Below are 25,065 nucleotides of genomic sequence, written 5' to 3'. Positions count from 1 at the left end.
CGTGATTTGGGTAATGGGTTTTGAATATGTTAATTTTAAGCAATCAGATGTTAATCTTAAATAATCAGGTTATAACAGAACAGTAACAACAATAAAAACACAAAACAAGACACACCAATACCCTGGGAAAACCTCCCTCTTGGAAGTGAAAAACCCAGCCACAAAGTACAATATGTATTATCTTAAATGTAGGCAATTACAAGGCAAGTGTGCTTATCTCAGATTGATGTTCAACCAGCAAGATAGCAGATCTGAATTCCTCTTTATATGATAATGGAGATTGCAGCCCTTATCATCAGCATCAAATTCGCTCAAGGCAAATCTTCATTAGCTTCGCAAGATCTTGATAGCATCACCTAACAACCAACCTTCACACAATGGATGAGGAGCAAGTTCGCACAAGAGAGAGAGAGATCGCCAAATGTTGGAGAGCAGATTACATGTGTTGACAGTCTTAAGAATAATTCGTCTTGTATGTTATTGATTCATTATACTTGACTTGTGGTGTCAAGTCTCAAGTCGGCCTGCCTTGTTAATTTAATAATAATATTATGTATATCGTCCAAATAGGTCTTGACCTATTAAGACATTATTGCTTGATTGCCTTTATCACACACTACATGAGTTTGGGCCCTGCCCAATTACATAATTGCTCAAAATACATATTGGACCTACCCTATCTACAAGTTACATTCAATATAGGACCACAAGTTACATCACCCAATTAGGGTCAGACCAAATTACAAGTTACATTTATAGGGCCTGTCCTATCCACAAGTTACATTATATATAGTTACATTATATATAGGTCTTGCCCAAGCAAGACCTAATTACAAGTTACATGTATTTGGGCCTAGCCCTAAGTTTGATATACATAATAGATAATACATGTGTATTTTAATTGTCATTGACAACATTAAAATACAATAGATAGGTATCCGAGCTAGCTACTATTTCAACACTCCCTCTTAGTTACTTGTCATGATCCATTCATGACCTTCATCTTGCATTGCCCGCAAGGATGAATGTATAAGCTCCATAGAGTATACCTCCAATAAAACACATAAATATCATGAACTCATTTCATGGATCCACCTTGCATTGCCTGCAGAGGGTGGAAGTGGTCTTACACCTCAGCCTTCTCCTAGAGAAGGATACACTATCACCTTGCATTGCCCGCAGAGGGTGACTCCACCTTGCATTGTCCGCAGAGGGTGGAAGAGGTCTTACACCTTAGCCTTCTCCCAGAGAAGAATACAATGTCATAATCTTCCATCTTGCACCCAAGCATAGAGTGAAAACATAGTCCTCCATCTTGCACACAAGCATAAAATGGAATCTAATAAACATAATCCTCCATCTTGCACACAAGCAAAGAATGGAATAAACATAATCTCCATCTTGCACACAAGCAAGGAATGGATCCACCTTACATTGCCCGCAGAGGGTGGAGAGGATCTTTTCTACCATCTTACATTGCCCGTAGAGGATGGTTACATTTGATCTTCTCCCTGAGAAGAGTACAATACCACCTTGCATTGCCCACAGAAGGTGGTTGATACAACACAATGTATCACTGAGGTTGAGACTCCCTCTCAACCAAGGTGGTGTTCTCCACAACTCCAAGTCTATCTTTTGAGGTACTCAAGCTTCAAGAGACTTGGTGAGAACATCTACAACACAGGATTGTCCTGCCATAAAACACTGAATTGTCAGGTATCTTTATACGACCCTGATAATAAATCAAAACAACATAACAAGAATTTTGAGAAACCACACTGCTTCTCTTGATGCAACACTTGCAACAATGTATTTAGCTTCAACAATACTCAATGCAACCAAGGACTGTTCCTGTAGGTCCAAGAGACCGCAGCGGGTGAATGCTTGAAGTGTTTTTCCTTGTCTGTAACACTTCTTGACCAATCTGAACCTAAGTAGTCTTCTAATGTGATGGCAGCTTCAGCCCATAATCAATTGTGTCTTGCAAATATATCAAGATATGCTTGGCTGCAACAAAATGCTTAGCTTTGATTAGCTGAAGCACTCACCAATCAACTTGCCTCTATTCAGACGAATCTGCAAAATCATAGTTGGCTGCAGACATACTCAACTTCTTCAAGTTAGTTTCCATATAGGTTTACAATCCATAATTCTAACTCTCTCAACATATCAATAGAGAACTTGACTTAGAATAATTTCATTAGATCTTTGCCACACTTCTAACCTAGAAGTAATGCATTTTAGATTTAGATCTTCCATCTCAATTCTGAGCTAATTCTTTCTTATATCAAATTATGAGACTATCTTTATCAGTCAGAGTTAGATCATCCACATAACAAATCAGAACTATCATTTCAAATGCTTTAAGGAACATGTTAGAATCTTTACAAAACCCTAGGCTTATCAAGTAATTGTCAATTCTTTCATACCAAGAGTTTTATTGAAGATCATAGGGCTCCCTCTTAATCCTCAATATCAGATTGATAGCCAAGCATCATAGTATCATAAGTATCCATAAACAAGGATGAGAAATGCCAACTTCACCTTTTATGAATTGGACCCATGGCGCAATTATGATCATGACATATCTTCAAACTTCTTCTAATTGAGTGTGAAGATTCTTATGCCTTATTTCAAAGCTCCCTCTGAAGCCACATCAATCCAAGCTTATGGATTTCTGATGTCAGTATGGCCTTGGTCCTCGCCATACATCATCTACTATATGACCTTGGGTGAGAATCACAACATTCATGATAATTTACATGCATCCCTTTAACAATATAACCAATGATACATAGAATGTTGAGACAATACTTATGTGACACAAATTAAAAAGAGCCAGCCTGTAACATACAACCTGAAACTTGTATATCACCATACAGGTTATAACAAAAATCTAATTTTCATGAAGAATGTACAAAGAAACTCATAAGGGTTAAGTCGTGTTCATTTTCTGCCTCACCAGGGTTTCCACAGATTTGAGAGTACATGCATTCAACCATTAGTATAACCTAATAGAGTCTACAATTAGCTCACAAAAGTACGATAGTTATCAACTAGAACAATTCTAAGTCAACAATTGAGGATATAGTGTATATCATTAATTTCCACAATACTTCACACTTCATGATAACAAATACTCAACTGAAAAGTCAGTTTTATGTAACTATTATAGAATCATTCAATTGATAGTCAAAACTCAATCAGATCATAGAAGAGGAAGTACTAATACCTTTTAATAATGAAGTACCACATGATGGTGACATAGAATGTTTACAAGGAGAGTGAAGTATACTTACCAATGAAGATACTAACCAAGCAATGATAGTGAGAGCCTGATAGAGAACTATACTTCCATGAATCAATAGCAATTAGTAAGGTGCAGTATATATAATCAAAATGACAAACCAGCTAAGGTTGATACATGACAACCTATAATGTATGCTTTCAAATCATAGGGCTAGAATCAAGCTACCACGGTGCCATAGCTCATGACATTCATTGAAGCTATCAACGATACCACCAACTATGCATGGAAAGTCAACGGGAGAGATCTTAACATTAATATATGGTTGGTAATTGAGTTGTCCCAAAATGGTGCAAGAAGGATAATATATTACCCTTTTCCAATCCTATATCTTGAACATAATTTATCATGTAAGAATGAAATGTTGCAATAGTATTCAGCAGTAAACCTGCGAGAATAACCCTGCAACCTAAACAGTAACTATACTTCCAACAGTATTCAGTTAACTTGTAGATTCAAAATTTTCAGATTAAGCATGTAGATTCAGAACATTAGCTCAGAGAATATTTATTCGCTCAATTCAACAATTTCAGACTCAATTCAGATCTTAAACACTACATAAATATGCAGCCCAAACGAAATAATAAACCCTTAACAACAACCTTAATTAACCAAGAACCCTCTTATAATATTCGGGATAACAAGGACTAAATAGAGATTCTTTAACAAGTAGTAAATATAAGAATCTCTCAATAAGACGACTTTGATGACAATGAAAACATTAAATGTTAAATGAACGAATCTTTTATTTTAAATTATTGAGAGAATACACTTGAATGTGCCAGATTCACTATCAACTTGACGAAGGCTTCCACACGAATTGCAAATACTACCATGCAGGCTTCTCCATTGGTCGAAGGTGAATCATACCCTAATTGTTGCAAATGCGCCCTCATTTGCATTAGGTTCGCTGATCAATGAAACTTGTTTCCAGCCTAAGGAAGATGTTCACAGTTTGACGACCTAATTCATTGATCAACATGCCATAACCTAATTCTTTCTTTTGGTTTCAGTGTTGCTTTAGATCTGATTTCTATTTGAACCTGTCACCAAAGAAGGAAGGAACAAGAGACTGAATTACATGATTAAATCTGATCACTGGTTAGTACGAACCTCGCTCTGATACCATGTTAATTTTAAGCAATTAGATGCTAATCTTAAATAATCAGGTTATAATAGAACAATAACAACAATAAAAACACAAAACAAGACACACCAATACCCTGGGAAAACCTCCCTCTTGGAGGTGAAAAACCCAGCCACAAAGTACAATATGTATCATCTTAAATGTAGGCAATTACAAGGCAAGTGTGCTTATCTCAGATTGATGTTCAACCAGCAAGATAGCAGATCTGAATTCCTCTTTATATGATAATGGAGATTGCAGCCCTTATCATCAGCATCAAATTCGCTCAAGGCAAATCTTCATTAGCTTCGCAAGATCTTGATAGCATCACCTAACAGCCAACCTTCACACAATGGATGAGGAGCAAGTTCGCACAAGAGAGAGAGAGAGATCGCCAAATGTTGGAGAGCAGATTACATGTGTTGACAACCTTAAGAATAATTCGCCTTGTATGTTATTGATTCATTATGCCATGCAAATGATTTGCTTATATACTTGACTTGTGGTGTCAAGTCTCAAGTCGGCCTGCCTTGTTAATTTAATAATAATATTATGTATATCATCCAAATAGGTCTTGACCTATTAAGACGTTATTGCTTGATTGCCTTTATCACACACTAGATGAGTTTGGGCCCAGCACAATTACATAATTGCTCAAAATACATATTGGACCTACCCTATCTACAAGTTACATTCAATATAGGACCACAAGTTACATCACCCAATTAGGGTTAGACCAAATTACAAGTTACATTTATAGGGCCTGTCCTATCCACAGGTTACATTATATATAGGTCTTGCCCAAGCAAGACATAATTACAAGTTACATGTATTTGGACCCAGCCCTAAGTTCGATTTACATAATAGATACTACATGTGTATTTTAATTGTCATTGACAACATTAAAATACAATAGATAGGTATTCGAGCTAGCTACTATTTCAACAGAATAGTGATTTGGGTGCCATATGTTGGGTGTTTTTATCTCATTGTTTTCTAATTTCCATTTGATGGTTTTGATATGGCTTTTCCTATTTATTAGGTGCTTGAGATGGAGGTTCCATAGTGAGTGTTGTCAGTATTGTTATGCTCCCAGAGTTGCTCTAGATCTTTTGTTGTTGATACTCCTATAAAGGCTTAGACTTTGCAAGTGAATTTTAACTGTTGACACTTGAATATACATTGAGTTGCTTTGGAGTGAGGGGTTTCTCTCCCAAAAGGGTTTTCCACATGTAAATCACTATGTTATGTGATGTAGAGCCCTGGTATTGGTATAGGATAGGTTGCCCTAATCCAAGAGCACACCAAGGACCCTAGCAATCACAACACTCTACAAGGGGTCAAGGAATATTAGTTTGACAAGTCCCACATCCCTTTCTTCCAAAAAGACTTCCTCACAAGGTCTCTTTCATTGAGCATCCCATAAGGTCTTCTAGAGGCTCTTAAGGACCCTATGGCCAACAATGGTTTGGTCCCTTCTCCAATGCAACAATGGCTATCCTAGGTTTGATTTGAAGTCCCCTAGGTCAGGGAGATCCCCTTCAATCATTAATTTAGGTTCCCTCTACCGGTTTGGGGTAACTACTGCAACAAGGCTTGCTAATCCTAGTAGCCTTGCTAGACCGGTTTTCCACACTTAACTCCTTATTTCTCCAAAAGACCTAGACAACAAATTCCAGATTTGGATACCCTTTTGAGAGTTACAAAATATACCCCAAGGGTTCTGACCGGTTGGAAACACAAGAATCCAAACCCTATCTTGGTTAGGAGACCTATAGCCCCAATTAGGCCTATTTTACAAAGGAGTGTGTAGACATAGACCTTAGCTCACCAAACCAACTCAAGGAACACTCTTAGGACATGGCAAATACACCAATTCCTAAGTCTTAGGCCATGATCAAACTTCTAACCCCTGATGTGAGACCTGTTTGCTTACACATACACGGTGGCCACATGGAGTTGCCCACCTTAATGCATCAAACCCTTGCCTCCAACTGGTCCTAACCTGCAAAAGGCCCTCAAAATCCTAAAATACATTGGCCATACTTGCATCCCCTCCAAAACTGTGAACCACCAATGAAGGATCAGCAAGATGAGGCCATTTCTTTGCAAAACCCTAGGCAAAACTGTCAAATCTTGACTACTTCTAGAAAATGGCAGGGTTCTTCCTTATCTTGGCGAATTAGGACCTCAGACTTGATGCATTTGAAAGGTGATTGGCCACTCTAACACATCCCAATGGTTTCCTAATTCCAAAATGATCGTACAGTACGGTATACCGTGTAGAATAACAGAATTGCAAGAAATTCTCAGAATTGTATTACTTCAATGATGCCAAATGTTTACAAAGTAATCCTCTCCCCCCAATGATGATTGGGAATGACATTTTATACCTTACTCAACGGTTATCAACCACCTTTTGAACCGAGGTGACCGTTGGAAAGAAGTTGCTATTTGCAACCAAAAGTTGTCATTAAAAGTTGTCAACAAAAGTTGTCAATTTTGAGCAACTTTTGACATATGTTAAATCCACCTACCTAGAGTGGTTTCAACATGTCTTAAGTCTTCCTAAGACATTTGCAACACATAAACACCTAGAAAATACTCAACCAAATACCCCTAGGCCCATATGCCCATGGTGGCTTATCAATTTGCCAAATCCATGACATTGGGTGACAAGGTGGGGCTTATTACAAAAATCAAACAAACAAGACTACCCTGTTACATAGATTGAAAGGTCACATTCCCATGTGTGATCTTTAGCCTTTATTGCTCTTATCCTCTTAGTCATGAGGTGCTCCTGCACCATTATGGTACACTGCTTTTGTTTTTATTTCCTTGTAATTGTATGACTGGTTTAATTATTTGCACACAACTCCTCTCATAGATTAGTGTAGGAAGTGTATTCTGCACTTATGCTTTATTTCATTTTCGTATGGCAGCTCATAATCATTTCCTAATTTTTTTGAAGTTCAAATTTGCTGTTTTTTTATTCTGAGATCTTTTTGGAGTTTAATGTCGGTCTTGTGTTGTTATGACATCAAGGGTTTAGGATTGTAATAGCAGAAGCTTGTATCAATGCCTGAGCCCTAGCTATATTTTGAGCTGCAACATGAGTCTTAGTCTGTGCTACTATCCATGCAGCTTAATGATGTCAAATTCTTGAAATCTGAACTACTATTATCATTCCGAATGTATTGCTGGGAAAATGCTCCATTCCAGTGGGGATATGTGTAGATAGTAATTGTGGAAATCATTTTATGTTGTCTTTCACCTCATATGGACTATTAATGAAAGATTGGAGGAACCATGTTTATGATAGATTAAGCTAAAAGTCAAGATGAATAGATCTGAAAGTGCATCAACAATTCTAATTTTTGCATGGAGTGCAATAACTGCAAGCCCATTCTCTTGAAAAATTATATCCTCATCTATAATCTAATCACTAATGTCTATTATCTGTTCTTTTTCTAGCCATAGTACTGTGGTGCATGATTCAGTGTACATAGTTTTTGTCATAATAAGAAAAGTTATTTATATTGCTGCACATCATTGTTATTGTTTTATTTGCAGATGAAAGGTTAGCATTTGTCTTTTATATGTTTCCAATATTGATTTTTTGGTCACATTAGAGTCAGGCTTGCAATTGAATAAGTGGTATATTGGTCTATTGGTTGAATTCATTGACCAATTTGTGACTTATTCCATTCCATTTCATTGTTTAATATAGCTAAATTTACCTGCCAAATAAGCTGATTTTTTTTTTTTTTTGTGTTGTATTGCACTCATGTTTCCATTTATTCACTGCAGTGGCGACAGATGGATATTGAGTACACTTTTTGGCAAATGCTTCACCTTTGCACATCGCCTAAAGTGGTGTAAGTACTGGTCAAACCTATGTTGTTCCGTACTTTGTTTATCAACTATAAGCTTGATGTACTCTGTGAAATCAAATAGTGATATGATGAGAAAATGCTGTTGCTCTAGCTTAAGCAGTTTCTAATTGAATGAATATGCATGTTGTGTTTGCTCATTAAATTACATTTGCATCATATAATTCTAACATCTAAACAACAAGCCATATGGATATTGTCTTTGGTATGCAATCTTTTAACATGCTATGTTGCTATCTGATTGAATTCAAATAAATTATTTGCTTAAAGTAAAGGAAGATACTATTAATGAAATTCCCTCATAGCCACAAAGTTTAAATATTCAAGTAAATAAAAGCTAGCTTGCCGGTTCGGGTTTGGGCACCAGTTCAGGTTCGAAGAACCGATACGCCAAAATTTTGAAAAGGGGTTTGGGTTCGTTAGTACAAAAACATGTAATTTTTATATATATATATATTTTAATATTTGTGCAGCCTGTAAGCATGAATTAAGATTAACATGTCACATAGCATTATATAAACAACAAAACAAACATAAACTTGTAATCATAGCATCATGATCATACCATAATAGCATCATATACATCAAGTTTAATATCAAAATGACAAAATAGTCAAGTATCATTGTTTCAACTTTCAGCAATATAAAGTTTAATCATCAAATGGATCAGCTAATTCATCCTCCTCCTCCTCCTCATCCTCCTCATCATTGACATTGACATTAGATGAGCCAACGCCACTTGCACTATAAGTTTGCTCGCCCTCCAAGTCATCAAGTGTTAATGCAAGAAGCTGAGAAGCGGGAGCATCCAAATCAGTATACTCTGTCTCTATATCCCACATCTTCGTTTCCCCTTGTGTGTAGTCATGTTGTTTGTGTGAAAGAAGACATAGGTTGGAATGCACATATACTAAATTCTCCGCTCTTTTTGATAGCAACCTATTGCGCTTTACTGAGTGGATGAAAGAGTATGTGCTCCAATTTTTTTCTGAAGCAGATGAACTAGCAACCTATGAAGACAAAGTAAACAATTAAAGTTATACATTAACAAAATTAAAATTAAAAATTACTAGCAACCTATGAAGACAAAGTAAACTATAAATAAACTTGTGATAAATTTTAATTAATTAAACTTACTTGTGATAAAACTTTTATAGAGAGGGGTTGTAGGTGTTGGAAGCATGCACCATGGAAGTACCACCAGCTATGAGCATCCTTCTTGGATCTATGACGAAGTGCCTCAACACTTAGACCATTCCCATTTGCGAATTCTATGAACTCATTTGTAACAATATCTTGCAAATCATCATCAGGATATAGTCTAATAAATGCTGCCTTGTACCCATCAGATACTTCTAGATCTCTCCATGGTGGAATCCTTCTTGGTTTATCAAGAAACTGATTGCTATAGTACTTTGGTGTGAAGGTATAGGCAAGAAGATTCAAAGGAGTGGTTATCTTATTCCACCTTTCTACAATAATTGCTTTCACTTCTTTGAAGAATTTCTCCTCGGGGTCATTCTCTTTTGCATTTATAGTGAACTTTATTTTTTCAAGCATTGAGTCAATGCCATCATAAATCTCACCGATGCAAGGCCTATCCATGTCGGTATAGCGAATCATACTCATAATGGGCTCAATGATACTTAGGAGATATGTAACAAGATCCCACCATTTCTCATTCAATACTCTCCCTAATTTTTTCTGCCCTCTCACTGCTACTCTGCTTCCATACAGTCCAATTGTTGCTGATCACCATATTGCATAGTGCCACTCTAACTTTCATAAGTTGTCTTAAGACGATTGTGTTTGATGCAAAACGGGTCTCAGCAACCTATAACACAAATTAATGCCAAAATGATTAAAAAATAAAGCCAAACTTTAAAGAAGAATACACAATATAGCTTACACAATGATATTATGAACATTGAAATTAAAAAAATCACAAAATGTAAAATTAAATTACTATTTCACTTACCTTCAATAGCTCCAGATTTGAAAAGGATCTAAAAATCCCTTGAGACATGTGGTGGTTTGTGATGAACATCTAGATGTCCTCAGCCTCTGCATACACATCTCTGATCCATTTTATTTTAGTCCCATTCCTTTGTAGCATAAGATTGATTGAATGGACCGCACAAGGTGTCCAAAAGATGTGATCATAGCGTTCCTCAACCAACAAACCAGCAGCTCTACAATTTCTTGCATTGTCCGTTATGACTTGGACAACATTGCGAGGTCCCACTGACTCAATGGCGGAGATGAGAATTTCTGCAATAAATTGGCCATCTTTTACTTGGCCCTCACAATCCACAGCTTTCAAAAACATTGCTCCTTTAGGGTACACCGCTATGACATTGATCAATGGACGATTTTTAGCATCTTTCCTCCCATCTGAAACAATTGTTACACCTGTCTCAGCCCATGAATCCCTTATGGGTTTCAATGCATCTTCAACCCTCTTCACTTCTTTCTCCAATAATGTTCCACGTACCTTCCCATAACCTGGGCCCTTATACCCTCTTGGATCTTCATTAACACTTTTTATCATTTGCTTCCAATATGGGGAGCGAACAACATTGAAAGCCAACCCATTTGCACAAATGCACCTTTCTATATCTTGGTTAGCAATGTCTCTACACTCATTTTGAAATGCGGTTTCTAAAGGCCCCCTTGTTCTTTTGCGTGTCAAGGGTGGTTCATTTTCAGGTTCATTTGTGGAAAAGAAGGGGTGGTCTTGTACTACAACATTGGGATTAGATGGGGCTTGCATTCCCCTTGTTTTGTTTGCTGCGGTTTGATTCAATCTACGGGCTTCTCTCTCCTTTGCCTCCTCATGCTCCTTAAAATATTTCATCACTGTCTCATCTGGTATAGGTTTACCATCTTTTCCAGGGCATTTTTTGATGCCTCTTCTTTTTATTCCACACAAATGGCCTACCACCCGATAATATAAACTATTACGTTCAATACCACATCCTTGGCATCTCTAGCGGAATCCCCTACCTCCTGGAAGTTGGTTTAAAATGTCAACATACTTCCATAAGGGAGAATTCAGATCATTTCTTTGTTTTGTAATTGTTTGTTCATTGCCAACGAAGGAAGAGGTAGATGCCATTCTAGTTCCTATGGCAAGAAATACCATAAACATATTCAAAAACAAAAACAAAATAATGAAAAACAATTAATGTTTCATGTTTGACAATTTGTGAAACAAAAATAGTTGGAAAAAAATGTTAAAAAACCTACCTCTTGTAGCCAATGGGAGCTTAAAAATGTATGGAAATGATGTTGCAACACTTGTTGAAGTTTCAAAAATCAGTCTTCAACTCCTCCTATTTGATCTTGGAAGCCAAACTTTGTTCACCCTTTCTTCAACCTGCTGTCAAAAAAATTTTGTTTGCAACACAAATTAGGAGAAATGAGCCAAGATTATGTTTTAGAAGTCACTTTTAGGGTACAAAATTGACTTTTTACATGGCGGATTTCAAAAAAAAATTAAATTTTGCATAAAAAATCCCGTTTTGGGCCGTCCAGCCGTCTGGGTTCGATCTTGGTCCACTCAGGTTTGAACCAGGTTGAACCCCCTCTGGAAAATTCGAACCCTGGTCGAACCAAGGCCGGACCGGACTCGAACTAGGGACCCAGACTGTACCGGACCTGAACCAGGGGGGTGTGGAGGCGAACCCGGTAAGCTAGAATAAAAGTATAAATTGATCGCCTCCGGCACATCCATATTGACCGTAGGTTGTTGATATGCCAACTTTTCAAGTTTGTCCGATTAAACAATATCAAGTAAAAAATGATTGTTGTATTTAGGGTTTTCATAAATAAAATCAAGCTTTTCACTGTTTCAGTATCATCTGTATTTGATGTTATAGATATTGTTCTCATATCCTGTAAGCATACATTCAGTGTTTCCTTTGGTGTCTGTGTGATTGTGTTAGAAAACTTATCTTTGCTGATATTTTTTATTCTTATATAACAGTTAAATCCTAAGTTGCTGAATTAGAATCAGGTACAGGTATGGGTATGTGGTTATGATACACCAGTATAGTGAAGTTGTTTTAAGTGCTGGGTATGTCCATACAAAAACATATAAAAATGATAAATTTATACATATTTGGAGCCTAAAAACAGGAATGGAGTTCAGATTAATGCCAAATAAAACTGCTATGAATATTACAAATACGGTGTATATTACTTCAATATTAACTCTTCAAACTCGAATGTGATGATAGATATTCATAGTTCAATATTAAAATAATACAATTGCTAATTGGCATCATATTGGCCTTCACTGGTATACCTTTCAATAAGTTTTCACGATAAACAACTCTGCTCACATATTGGTATGGCTAAGAATATGCAAATATCTCTTTTCTGTCAAAAAAGCAAAGATAAACCATCTGTTCCAACATCAGAAAACAAAGCAGATTTGAAGGATGGAGAAAGAAAAGACAAAGGAAAGTTTGATTAGGAAAATATTAAACATGGACTACTTTCCTTGACATGTTTCTTTTTTGACGTAGAAGATCCGTTAGCTTCTTTATAATACAGCAAAAAATAAAAAAACATTTGTCTCATCTTCTCCGCATCCTTGTTTTCTGGTTTCCATCAGATTTCTTAAACTTAGAGTTTTTATTGTTCGGAATCTCCCTGGAATCACCTCAACACAACAGGAATTGCCTGTGTAAATTTGGGAATGATTCCGAACAAATCTGAAAGAAAAAATCAGTGTCCTGTCTGAATCCACAGGTAAATGTGTTCCAACACTGATTCCAAAACCAATTGTAACCAGAGTCATCTAGGTTTTTGGGCCTCGATTCGCTAACAAAGCATTAGTCCCTGGAACTGGTTCTCGTTTGTTGTAAATATTTATTTGATTTAACTGGCATCTTTGTGTTTCAAACACCATATTTGCTGATATTGTTTTAGTTGTAAATTTGGGAACAGTTCCAAACATATCTGAGAAAAAATCGGTGCCCTGTCTTAATCCACAGGCAAATTGGTTCTGACACTGATTCCAAAACCAATTGTAACCAGAGTCATCTAGGTTTTTGGCTGATTTGCTACCTTAGCTTAAACCCCTGGAACTGATTCTATTTCCTTTTAAAAATTAAATATAATTCATTTAGTTAGAGCTCTTTCCTTGCCTGTGAGCATGAGTTCCCATTCAATTCCAACAACATTCACAAAGAGGAACCAAATGGACAAAAGAAAGGATGGAATGATTTGTTTTATGGGACTGTAGGAGTCCATTGGTTAAATGACTTAATGACCTTCTCATCTTAGCTCTTAAGGTCTTGCCTTGCTTTTCAAGAGATAGGTTTGTCACCCTCATGAAATTGCAAGTTTTGGCAGGAGAGAGAAGATTAGAAACTGAGAATTTTGTTGTCTACAATGAAATCACCAGTTGCAGCAAGTGGCAGAAATGAAATTGCCACTCTGTTGGAAGCAGCGAATTTGTCACATATCTCTTTGGTATCCGATGACATTCTAGTTCTCTGTTTTTCTTCTTCTTGGAGTTTTTTCTGGGTTGCTTTGGCTCCTAGATGCATTGTCAATCTGTTTTTAGTGTCTGTGGAATGTGTGTGATTCATTCTTATTTGCTTGTAAGCAATTTTAAGGGCTATCTTTAGAGATTTACGCTGCAATTTCTCTGAGATTGGGACTGTGATAAAGAGCAGAGGCAGGGGAAGTGATCTGAGAGTGTCTGAGAGGTTGCTTGAGCTAGAGGGATGGGAACAAAAGGGGTCTTCAAGCCAAAAGTTTTTCGGATTCCTATCCAGGATTATCACTAATACATTCATCATCACTTTGCTACCTGTGAAGAAATGAAAACATGGCATTTGTCTGTCCCGTCAGACAATAGACTCTTTGCATATTAACATAGAAATTACAAAGTACTACTCAAATATTAAAATGTACGAATAGAAAATCCTCTAAATAATTCAGAGTTTTTAATTCAGAAACATTGGCGCTGTTGGAATGACTTATAATGTTTTTTGACCAGTCTACATTTATACCTGTTCTATAATTAAAAGGTGCATTCGTGATGTTGGCCAGTTATTGAGTTATATTATCAAAAAACAAATAAATAATGATGGGTTAGTTTCTGTTAAAAAATCTGTGTGAATAAACTAACAGTATTGTAGGTACTGTAGAATCTATAATTGTTGGATTTGAAACAGTTACAAGAAAATATAAATGACTAAAATGTACTGCATACATAGACATAAGTATATACTGTGTACATACATGCATATGTTGTACATATGGACATATGGGCATTATACTCATGTAAAGATGTATAAAAACACACATGGATTTCTACATAAGACAATTACTTCAGTATGTACACATTTCCTTACATGTCTATGTAATATTTATACTCATGTTTATGCCTTATGCATGCACTTCAAATGTTGTTCATGTGTGAATGCATACATACACAAAAGTTAAACAACATAAACATTTGATACTAGACGTGTACACAGACTTTATGCACAGCACAAACACAAGTCTCTACAAACTTACTATAACTGCATCACTTGTTCAACAATTCGGAATAACAATCCTTAAAATTTTTAAATGTATTTTGTGCTGCATACACACATTATAGAAGGCATTTATGTCACACTGTTCCTCAATAGCATGCATGGCTATCAAGTAAATATTTTAGAGAGAGAGGCATCTAAGTGAGTTAATAATTAACTAAGTTACCAATTCCAGTTATATATAATAATATTATATATATGAATTTATTAAAAAAACTTTAAAAATTAATAAATAAATAAAAAACATATTTTGCTAGACATTATTAAATATATAAAAGTAAATTTAAAAAAACTACAGTTTTTTGAAAAAAATACTATGTTAAATACCGGTATGGTAAATCCCTAAAATTATACAAAACTATGTACTTGAAGATTGAATACAACAAAAACGATGATTAAATACGGCTACTGAAGAATTGAAAGATTGGATACAGCAAAAATGGCGGTTAATTACGGCAAGAAGTATGATTAGTCCAGAAATTTCCCGTGATCTGCTTTGATTCCCGGCGATTTGCAGCAATTTCCATTGATTTGCAGGGATTTCCGGTGATTTCACTCAGCTACAAACCCAGTACGAACCCAGGGTCGAACCGAATCTGGTTCCGGACCCGGCTCGAACCTGGCCCTGCACCTAGACCCTGAGCCATGATTCCGGTAACATACATAATTAAGAATGGATGTATCAATTGATTTGTGATATCTATTTGAATTGCTGTTTCACTTTCTTCAGAAGGCATATTAGATAGAGAAGGGTGTCAATGGATGAATATTTAAGTAAGAATTTACAAATTGATTGTAATGTCTATTCAAATTCCTGTCTCAATTTCTTTAGACATATTCATATACAGTACTCACACACGTACACAATTTCTTCAGACAGATTCATATACAGTACTCACACATGTGCACAGACAGTCGCTGTTGCACATAGCTGCTAAATAATTTCTATGATAGCCAATGGGGATAAACTTCATTTGTGGTGGCATATGAATTAACTGAACTGTATTTGATATGGGGGCGGCATTTTATGGCTTAGGGTGGGGTGACAGATTGAGTTTTTTTTTGCAGTATGGAGTTGTAATCAAAATATACATGCATAATGGAATTTAATTGTTCTGAAAGGAGATGATCGCACTGCCTATTTATTTTTCAATTGCCATTTCATGAATTTGCATGTCTTTTATCCACACAAACTTGAAAATGTGATTACTCCATGAATGTGCACTACACTAGATTTGTGATTGAGAACTGGTTTAAAAAATGCTTAATATCTAATATTTATAGCTGGGTGAAGTCTGTACACTATATCGAGACAGTGTTTATCAGGATGTTCCTTACATTGGAAAAAGCTGATCATTTTAGGATATATCATATGGTTTGATGAAAAATCTAATGATATAACCTACGAAGATTAAGATAATTAGTAATGCAACCTGATAGTTCTCTATGAAGGATGTGGGCATTTTTCTTGCATATATGTTTTGTTGCCAAGATATTAGGGGTGATTATATACTTATGTATATTATTCATATATGTTTTTTGAAGTTTTGAATGAAAGCTTTCCTTAAAATTTTCATTAGTATTTGTTTTGGTTATGCTGATTAAGCTTGTTACAAATTTGTAGGAGGCAAATTGAATGTATCAGTCGGTAATTTTAGTTTTCTAATGATTCTTTAATTTTTTTGTTTGTTTTTGACATGCGCTGCAATTTAATCAACATCAGCTACCAGCATACAAAGTACCACAAACGTAAGTTTTTACCATTTTCTTACAATACATGTTTGACAAATATATTGTTACTTGCACGGTCAATGTCCCATTATAGGGCCAATAGCAAGCAGCGCACACAAAAATTCAGTGATTGTCACCTTTTACCATTCAAAGTATCAATATTTTTTTTGCTTTCATGATTGTTCTTTTTAGATTTTAATTACAAGGTTCTATTTGTTCAAATAATTCGATGTATTAAACAAAGGAGACGAATGCTCCTTAAATAGATTTACAAAGACGATGTTTCTAAATGAAAAAATCGTCAACTGAAGACAGAAAAGGAAACTTCCTAAAGCAACTAAGATGACCATTAAAGAAACATTACAATCTTTTAGTACCCTTCCTTAAATGGTTTTCGTTCTAACTACCCTACAAAAGACATAATTTGCAGGATCTTTGGTCACAAATGCATAGAGAAAGCTGCCCCTTTCTCTTCAAATCGCTCCGCAAAATGAGCTTGCTGCCGAGAGCCTCCTTGATTCTACAAAACTTTTGGAAATGACCAAGATAACCAAAACAAATTGAGACTCGTCCTAATTGATGTTGAGAAACAAAATTGTCCCTCCCTGTAGCCAAAGATACCAATAACAACTTCTCAAGCTAACACCACAATTTTGAGGAGAAAATTGCCAAATGTGAACTGCTTAAGAAAAACAACCACGATTTTGTGGAAAAAATCGACAAACCCTTGTGCAGACCATTGCCCTAGCAACTCTACGTGTGATCGAAAACAATTGCAAGAAACCACAATTTTTGTGGAAAAAATCAAGCAAAACCCTGTTTACAAGAAAAAATACGATTTTTGGGAGAAAATCACACAAAACCTAGACATGATTTATGAGGAGAAAATCGAAAAAGCCAAATACGATTTTTGAGGTGAAAAATCGATCAAAACCAAACACAATTTTTGAGGAAAAAATTGAAAAGACCCAGACATGATTTTTGAGGAAAAAATAAAAAAGACCCATATAGATAATTTTTTAGGGAAAACATTATAAAAAACCCATAATAATTTTTTAAGGACAAAAAATTATAAAAAACCCCCAAATAGTTTTTAAGGAAAAATTATAAAACCTGTCACAAGCAAACATATTGCCAACAAATGAACCCTTCATCCTTATTAAAATAATGTAATGTTTCTTTAATGGTCATCTTAGTCATCTTAGTCGTCTTTAGTTAGTTTCTATTTTCAGCTTCAATTTACGATTGTTTCTTTTAGAAACATCGTTTCTTGTAAATTCTTTATATAGAGCTCTTGCTCATCATTTAAACATGGTATAGAGTAGGCCAATGGGATTTCATAAAATTTGGCAAATCTTTTGAGAAAAAATTCGTAACCTCTTCTTATCTAGAATTTTTTTTCCAGAAATTTGTTTTTTCAATTTTTTATAAATCATTGGAGGTTTTGTTGAAATCTTTGCAAAATCTCGTGAGCTTTTTTGGAGCTATAATCGAAATTTTTGTGGGTTCGTGGACTTGTGTTCGTGGGTAGTTTGGGTGTTGCATTTGAAGATCGTGCAGGTTTTCTTTTGTTAAGCCGAATTGCGTGTTTGTTTCTTTCTATTCGTGAGTAAAGTTGGTGAAAATCGTGAGAAGTTTTTGGCTTGTGTCTGGTCATGTTTGCCGTTCGACATCATTTGTGGACGTTTTCATCACAGGGTGCGCGATTTGCGACCTGTTTTTTTTGTCATGGGTTCTATTTGTATTTTTCCACGCAACTTGTTTTTGAACTTGCGTTTCTACCAAAGAAACGGGACTCGGACTCGGCAAGGCTGACTTGGACTCGGACTCAGGACTCGGCTGGACTCGGGAAAGTGAAAAACTCAAGAAATTTAGAGATTTTTAAATATTTAAAACTTGTTTCAGACACCCTTTATTGAAAACATCTTAAAGACACAATAACATCATCAAACTCAGCTCATTTGATTACATACACAAGTATACATCAATCACATAAGCATAAACGCAAATTGTAGCTGAAGAAAATAACAAACATAGATATATAAATATTGTCCAATGTATACAATATTACAAAACTCATGGAATAAAAAATCCATGTCATCATATGATCATCATCAAATGTTTCATACAAATACCAAAGGTAAATACAACTACAAGCCTATGGCTCAGAGGAGCCTGCACCCTCCGGCCCCGACCCCTTGCGAAGGCGTCTAAGGTAGGTCCTGGATGATTCGACAACCATAGCCGCTCCCCGTGACACCATGCCATGCTCACCAACATCAGGAACATCCGTGTCATTATCTGCCTCTGAATCTCCTGTCTGTGCTTGTGCTCTCCGCTCCTCCTCTGCCATGGCTACAGTCTCAGCCTCTATATCTACCTAGTCGATCCAATCAGTGTCAGACTCGGAGGTTAAATTGTCCCTACTTCTATCGATGCAGTTTCCCCCCATATTTTTCGACGGGGGTTTGGGGGCAGCGCCCCCAAGGTGGGGTCAAGGGGCATTGCCCCTTGCGGGGTCAAGGGGCAGCGCCAAAAAAACTTATTATTTAATAAAGGCGTCGGGTGTTATTTTTCTATTGGCTGACATGTTGTAACCCTAATTTTTCTCATTCTCAGGCGGAGGTTGTAGTGAACAAAGACTATACCATTCATTTTAAAAAAACTTTTTAAAATGTTTTTTTTTGTCATTTTACTAACCCAACCAGTAGTCGAGTTTGGGGCTCGGGACTCACCGAGTTTGGCGAGTTTGAGCCAAACTTGTCAACTCGGTGAGTTTGGCGAGTTTACTCGCTAGACTCGGACGAGTCCGAGTTCGAGTCCCTAGGACTCGCTGAGCATGACTCGTACTCGGACTCGTCGAGCATGACTCGTACTCGGACTCACCGAGTCTGGGCGAGTCCCGTTTCTATGGTTTCTACCATCGGGCATTCTTCCTCTTTGTCCACGACTCAGTTTGTTTTTTGTCCGCACAACTGGTTATTTCGCATCATCCTTGTATGTGTGACGTCTTTCCATGTTTGCTCGCGTGAGGGCTTTGGTTTCTGCACAAATTTTTTGGCAGGATTTTTTCGTGCTCCTACTGGTTGCGTCTTTTTTTTCGTACTTGTGGATTTCTAGTTTTTGTTTGTGAATGTGGTGTTTTAGAACTACAACTCGCATTTGTATTTTGCATCCTGCGACCTAGGGTTTTAGATCTCTGTACCTGCAGTCTAGGGCTGCAGGAGCCAGGCCTTGTTCAACGTCTTCATCTCCCTGCAACAATGTGACTAGGGCACACAATTTGCCTCATTGTTTGGTCGCCTAGAGATGTTCTGATGGGTTTTATTAAATTTTTTTTGATGGGTTTTAATAATTTTTTCCCTAAAAAAATTCTTGGAGGGTTTTAATAATTTTTATCCTAAAAAACTTATTCTATTGGGTTATTATAATATTTATCCTAAAAAAATTATTCTGTTTGGTTATATTTTTTTACTTTAAAAATTATTCTGTTTGGTTTATAATTTCTCCTCAAAAATTATTGTAAGGCTTTTTTGTTTTTTGCTTCAATAATCGTGTTAGGTTTTGCTTGATTTTATCCTAAAAAATCATGGGTAGGGATTTTACTGTTTTTTTTTGAAAAAGCGATGCACTGTAAATTTCAGTTTCTAGGTTTGGCGATTTTTTTCTCAAAAATCTTGGCTTCTTGTAGTTTGTTTTGGGGCATCATGCTCATCTACAAAAGTTTGTGGATGATTTGTGTTATCTAGAAGTTCTCCAGATTCTTGGAGGTTCAGTGGCAAGCTCATCTCAATGACAGGGTCAATGGCAAGCTCATGTTGCAAAACATTTTGAGAAGAAAGGGGCAACCTTCTTTGTTTTTCTTTGGGTAGTTAGAACGATGACCATTAAGGGAGGGTATTAGAATATTGTAATGTTTCTTTAATGGTCATCTTAGTCATCTTAGTCGTCTTTAGTTAGTTTCTATTTTCAGCGTCAATTTATGATTGTTTCTTTTCGAAACATCGTCTATTGTAAATTCTTTATATAGAGCTTTTGCTTTATTGTTTAATAACATCAAATATTTTAACAATCCTCGGGATTTTTAAAAAAAAATGAAGCTAAAAAAAAGGATCATCACAAAACCCCTAGGTCACAGGTGTAGAAGACATAGATGAGCCAGCACAAACTAGTTTTGCGAGTTAAAAAAATTATGAAGGTACATTGAAGCCGTGATCTGTGATAAAAAAAAACCTGAGAACACGAACCCAAAACTCCACGTTGTGCGGGCAAATAGAGGGCGACGACGTCATGAGCTTGCAGAAAACCCTTGTGGCATCAAAAGCAAACACCCAATCGTGAGTAGTAGGAGGACAAAATTGAAAGATGGCGAATGCTGATTGGAACAATTTGATATGTTTTTCTGAGTCTGATTTCTTTGACCAGCGGTTGGAATTTTGGTTTTTTAATGTAGTTTGAGGTTTTTTGGATTTTTTGAGGTTTATGCTTGAAACTTTGACAATGTAGAAATGAGTACAAGTGCAAATTCATAAAGAATAATTGACTGAAGTTAAGTTGCAGACTTCTGATTTTATTTATCAGCAAAGAACAAATGGAAATAAATGATTATTTTTAACATCCCAAGCCAATAATGGCCTACCGGGAGTTTACTGTTGAGAATTGAAGGTGATTTATTGGCCTGAACAGGTGGAAAGATTGAATGAAGCACCTCCAACTGCAACTAATGGCTCCAATGAGCTTTATTCACCTACTAAATAATTATCTAAAACAAATTTGTGAAGAAATCCTAATTCCAATGCAATTCTTGAACTTTCCCGAGGAGAGACTCCAATTTGGTGTGCTTTCTACCCGCTGATTTGCTCCTGTAGCTTCAGTATGAACCAATTTCACTAAATAAGTATTGGAATTTTTCTTATTAGTTGCTAACAATAATTTTGGTACCAAAGAACCTTGTTAAAACCCTTTTATTTATTTTATCGAAAACTGCAGGCAAGATTTGGTGGTATGGCTAGCTTGGGGAAGGTACAATCTGCTGATTGGGGTTACAAACTTGCTGGAAATTGTGACCTCTCTGCTCAGATCTGAAATTTATTCCCTTGTGAAGCTGAATTTCTCTGATTTGATCTGAAATTTGGCCCCAATGACCTGAAAAGAGCCTCCAATGAAGATCAATATGTTGATAGGTGGAAGGGTTTTCGTCCTACACCTGCAATTTGAAGGTTTTCGTCTTCAAATCTGCTCCACAATTCTGCCAAATTGCTGCAAACCTGCTGAAAGTAAAGGATTCTCCAAAAATTCATCAAACATAATGCACAAATGAACTCCCCAAATGCTCTTTTAACATTCCTCAAACCCTAATTCGAATTTTGGGTTAGGCTTGGATTTTTGGCATCATAAAACATGTTACAATGTTTATTTTATTAAAAAAATACTTCCCCTAAGTGGTTTGACCTATCGAGGGTCTAATTCCTCATTAAAAGTGGCCATATATTTAAGTTATAACCTTTAAGTTATAACTTCTAGGGAAATGTGCCAAGGGGCCACTTTATTATAATATAAAGTTACTTTTAAAACACCATTTAAATAAACTTTTTCTATTTTTTAGAAAAAGTAACTTAGCCCAATTTTGGCTAAGTATAAACCTTTTGCACCCAAAATCATCCCCTGTCCACTAAATTCACTTGCGGAGATGGCTAACAGATGAATCTATGACTCCTGAGTGTTCACTGGAAAAATGGGGACATTACAAAAAATGCCTAGTTGTGAGTTGAGTCGTTCACAAAAGGGTCGCGGTGCAGGAAAAAAACAGAAGAGGCACGAAAGAACTAAAACGCGCCATGGAACCTAGAAAAACAACACTTCAATAAAAGCATGACTAGGAAAAAACGCGTGCACAAAACATAGTGAGCCGAGCTATCACACGTCCGAAAAAAAACCCTTCTCATTGCGTGTAGAATAGACGTTGCAGAATGTCTCACGGGAGAAAAAGAAAGAAGACCACAATTTTTCACAAACCTGCGACTTGAAGAAAAACGATGCCAGAAACCCTCGACTAGAGGAAAAAACCACGAAATTACGCAAATTATAGAACCCTCACGGGAATTGCAAAACAAGAAAACCCTCCCAAAATCTTGGGCACCTCCGTGAGGGAGTCAGACCTAGACTGACTCTAATACCATGTTCAAATAATTCGATGTATTAAACAAAGGAGACAAAGGCTCTTTAAATAGATTTACAAAGACGATGTTTCTAAATTAAACAATCGTGAACTGAAGACAGAATGGGAAACTTCCTAAGGCAACTAAGATGACCATTAAAGAAACATTACAATATTTTAATAGTATTAAGGGGCCTCTGCCCTTTAAAATAGAAAAATACAACCATTTATAAACTGTATAAACTGCCTAAGATTAAGTGTAGCTGAAGTAAACAAGAACCCTAGTGGGCCAAAATATAAACCTTCTACAAACGTACCTACCACCTTAAGCAAAGGATTGCGGCAAACAACCAAGACAGACCATAGATATGCTATACCAAAAACTGCACAAATAGCTTCCGACGCCTTTATGAGCCATCAAAACTTACAATACTTAACAACACCATGTTGCCTTAGATAATAATGATTGATGAGAGGAGAGTATGTGTGTAAAGAGGCAAGTTGAGGTTAAGAGCTCATCACTAAGTATAAGAAGGCCGCAATCTTTAGGGGTGCTGGTTGTGTAAAATATGCTATTGTAGAATTTCCTGGTCCTTCATATATTTGCTTTCTAGGAACGAAAATTCAATGGGAGAGCTGCTTGATTAGCAAGCTAATCTGCCACCACATTCCACTCTCTCTAACAAAGTTCAAAGGATATTTAATTAAGTCTTTGACCCAGGATGTGACTTCCTCTAATAATGTGTGGAGATGCCAGTTAGGACAAGATTTTTTTCTTAACTGCATCTATTACCATTTTAGAGTCACTTTCAAACCCAAGCATATTATGTGGCCCATCCACATAAGCTGTGCTTTGAGACCTACTAGCTAGTCTTCCCACTTTGCTTCATTATTAGATTTGGAACCTAGATGTGAAGAGCCACCCAATCCTTATATCTAGCTTTCCATAAAAACCAATCCTTATATCTAACTTTCCATAAAACAACAAAATTTCAGTAGAAAGAACAAGCCAAAACATATTAAAAGATTTACATAATCCAGCCACATAGTGAAAAAGAATTTCATGCCAAGTCAAATTGCCCCTATAACCCCAACTCCCCAGGTCAGCAAAGAATAAAAGCCAAATTTCTTTAGCATAAAATCAGTCAAAGAAAACGTGTTTCAGAGTCTTGGGAACCCTACTGATGGGGCAGAGGTTCAGACTCGAATAGTGCAAAGAACAAGGCAATTTTCTTAACAATAATAACCACTTAAAGAAAGCTTTTTTTGGCTCAACAATATTAGACCAAATGTGCTTAAAATTTTAAGACCACTGTTTAGAAGAAGATTTAAGGCTTCAATAGAACCATATATCACCTTGGAGTTCACTTATGTATTCCTGTTTCATCACACAATTTACTATTATCAAGACTGTCATCAACGTTACCAGGCTGAATAGGGAAGAGAAACACCTTTTAAGCTTTCCTAAGAACAGAGTAAGTTCTTCATTGAATATGTGGTAGATCAAATTCTGCTCTTTGGGAAGCCCAAGTTTTCAACCGATTATTACTTAGAATATTGTTGAAGTTCTTAATACCTTTGTTGAACCAGGATTTAGTAGAACACCCTTGTAACATAGCAAGAGGCTTCACTTTATTGTATAAATTCCACCATTTTGATCTTGAAAGAAACACTTAATTGTTTTGTTTATCAAAAAAATCACAACCTTTAATCAACACCTTAACTTGCTCCCAAGCTTTCCATATACTATTAAAGACTTTGGAACCAATAGGGGAGACAGGGAACTTGCTAAACAATAAGTCATAGAGGTTAAGATGCTTCCAGGATTTGGCATGCGTTGGAACTTCCATTTGGATATTGTTTCTTACCAAGATTTTCCAAGGCTCTTTTCCAACCATGGATTTTAGAATTCATATGATATACAATGAGGCACCATGCTTTTTCAAAGCTTTCAATTCTAAACCACCTTTAGTGTTGTTACATCCCTAACTTGTTTGTTATGTCCCTAGTTTGTTTGTTACGTTCCCCCCATTGAAAATCATATATGCTAAACCACTCTAGAGGAGAATATTCCCAGCTAAGCATTATAGATTTTGACAATTTAGAGCTTAGCACCGGATGGTTTACAAAAAGTATCAAGTTTCTACATTAAAACTTCAAAGTTGTCTTCTTCAAGCTTCACAAAGAGATCAATATCATCAACAAACTGAATGTTTAATAGGCCCCCCTCATTAGGGAGTGTCACCCCCCTAACCTTAGGGCTTAGACTTGAGTTTCTTAGAATGTAAAAG

General features: G+C 36.3%; 1 protein-coding gene across 1 annotated transcript in view; it reads left to right on the top strand.

The window, feature by feature from the left end:
• LOC131044547 (uncharacterized) overlaps positions 1–25,065 on the top strand; it is a 79,858-nt gene that overhangs the window by 7,359 nt on the left and 47,434 nt on the right. The window contains exons 2-3 of the mRNA XM_057977901.1: positions 8,244–8,311; positions 16,610–16,635. Of these exons, the coding sequence (XP_057833884.1) occupies positions 8,244–8,311; positions 16,610–16,635 (94 nt within the window). The remainder of the gene's footprint in view (positions 1–8,243; positions 8,312–16,609; positions 16,636–25,065) is intronic.

The sequence above is a fragment of the Cryptomeria japonica genome, chromosome 3 (assembly GCF_030272615.1).
Source record: "Cryptomeria japonica chromosome 3, Sugi_1.0, whole genome shotgun sequence".
NCBI lineage: Eukaryota > Viridiplantae > Streptophyta > Pinopsida > Cupressales > Cupressaceae > Cryptomeria > Cryptomeria japonica.
Note: the sequence above shows the minus strand (reverse complement) of the source record. Positions and strands in the feature narration are given on the sequence as shown.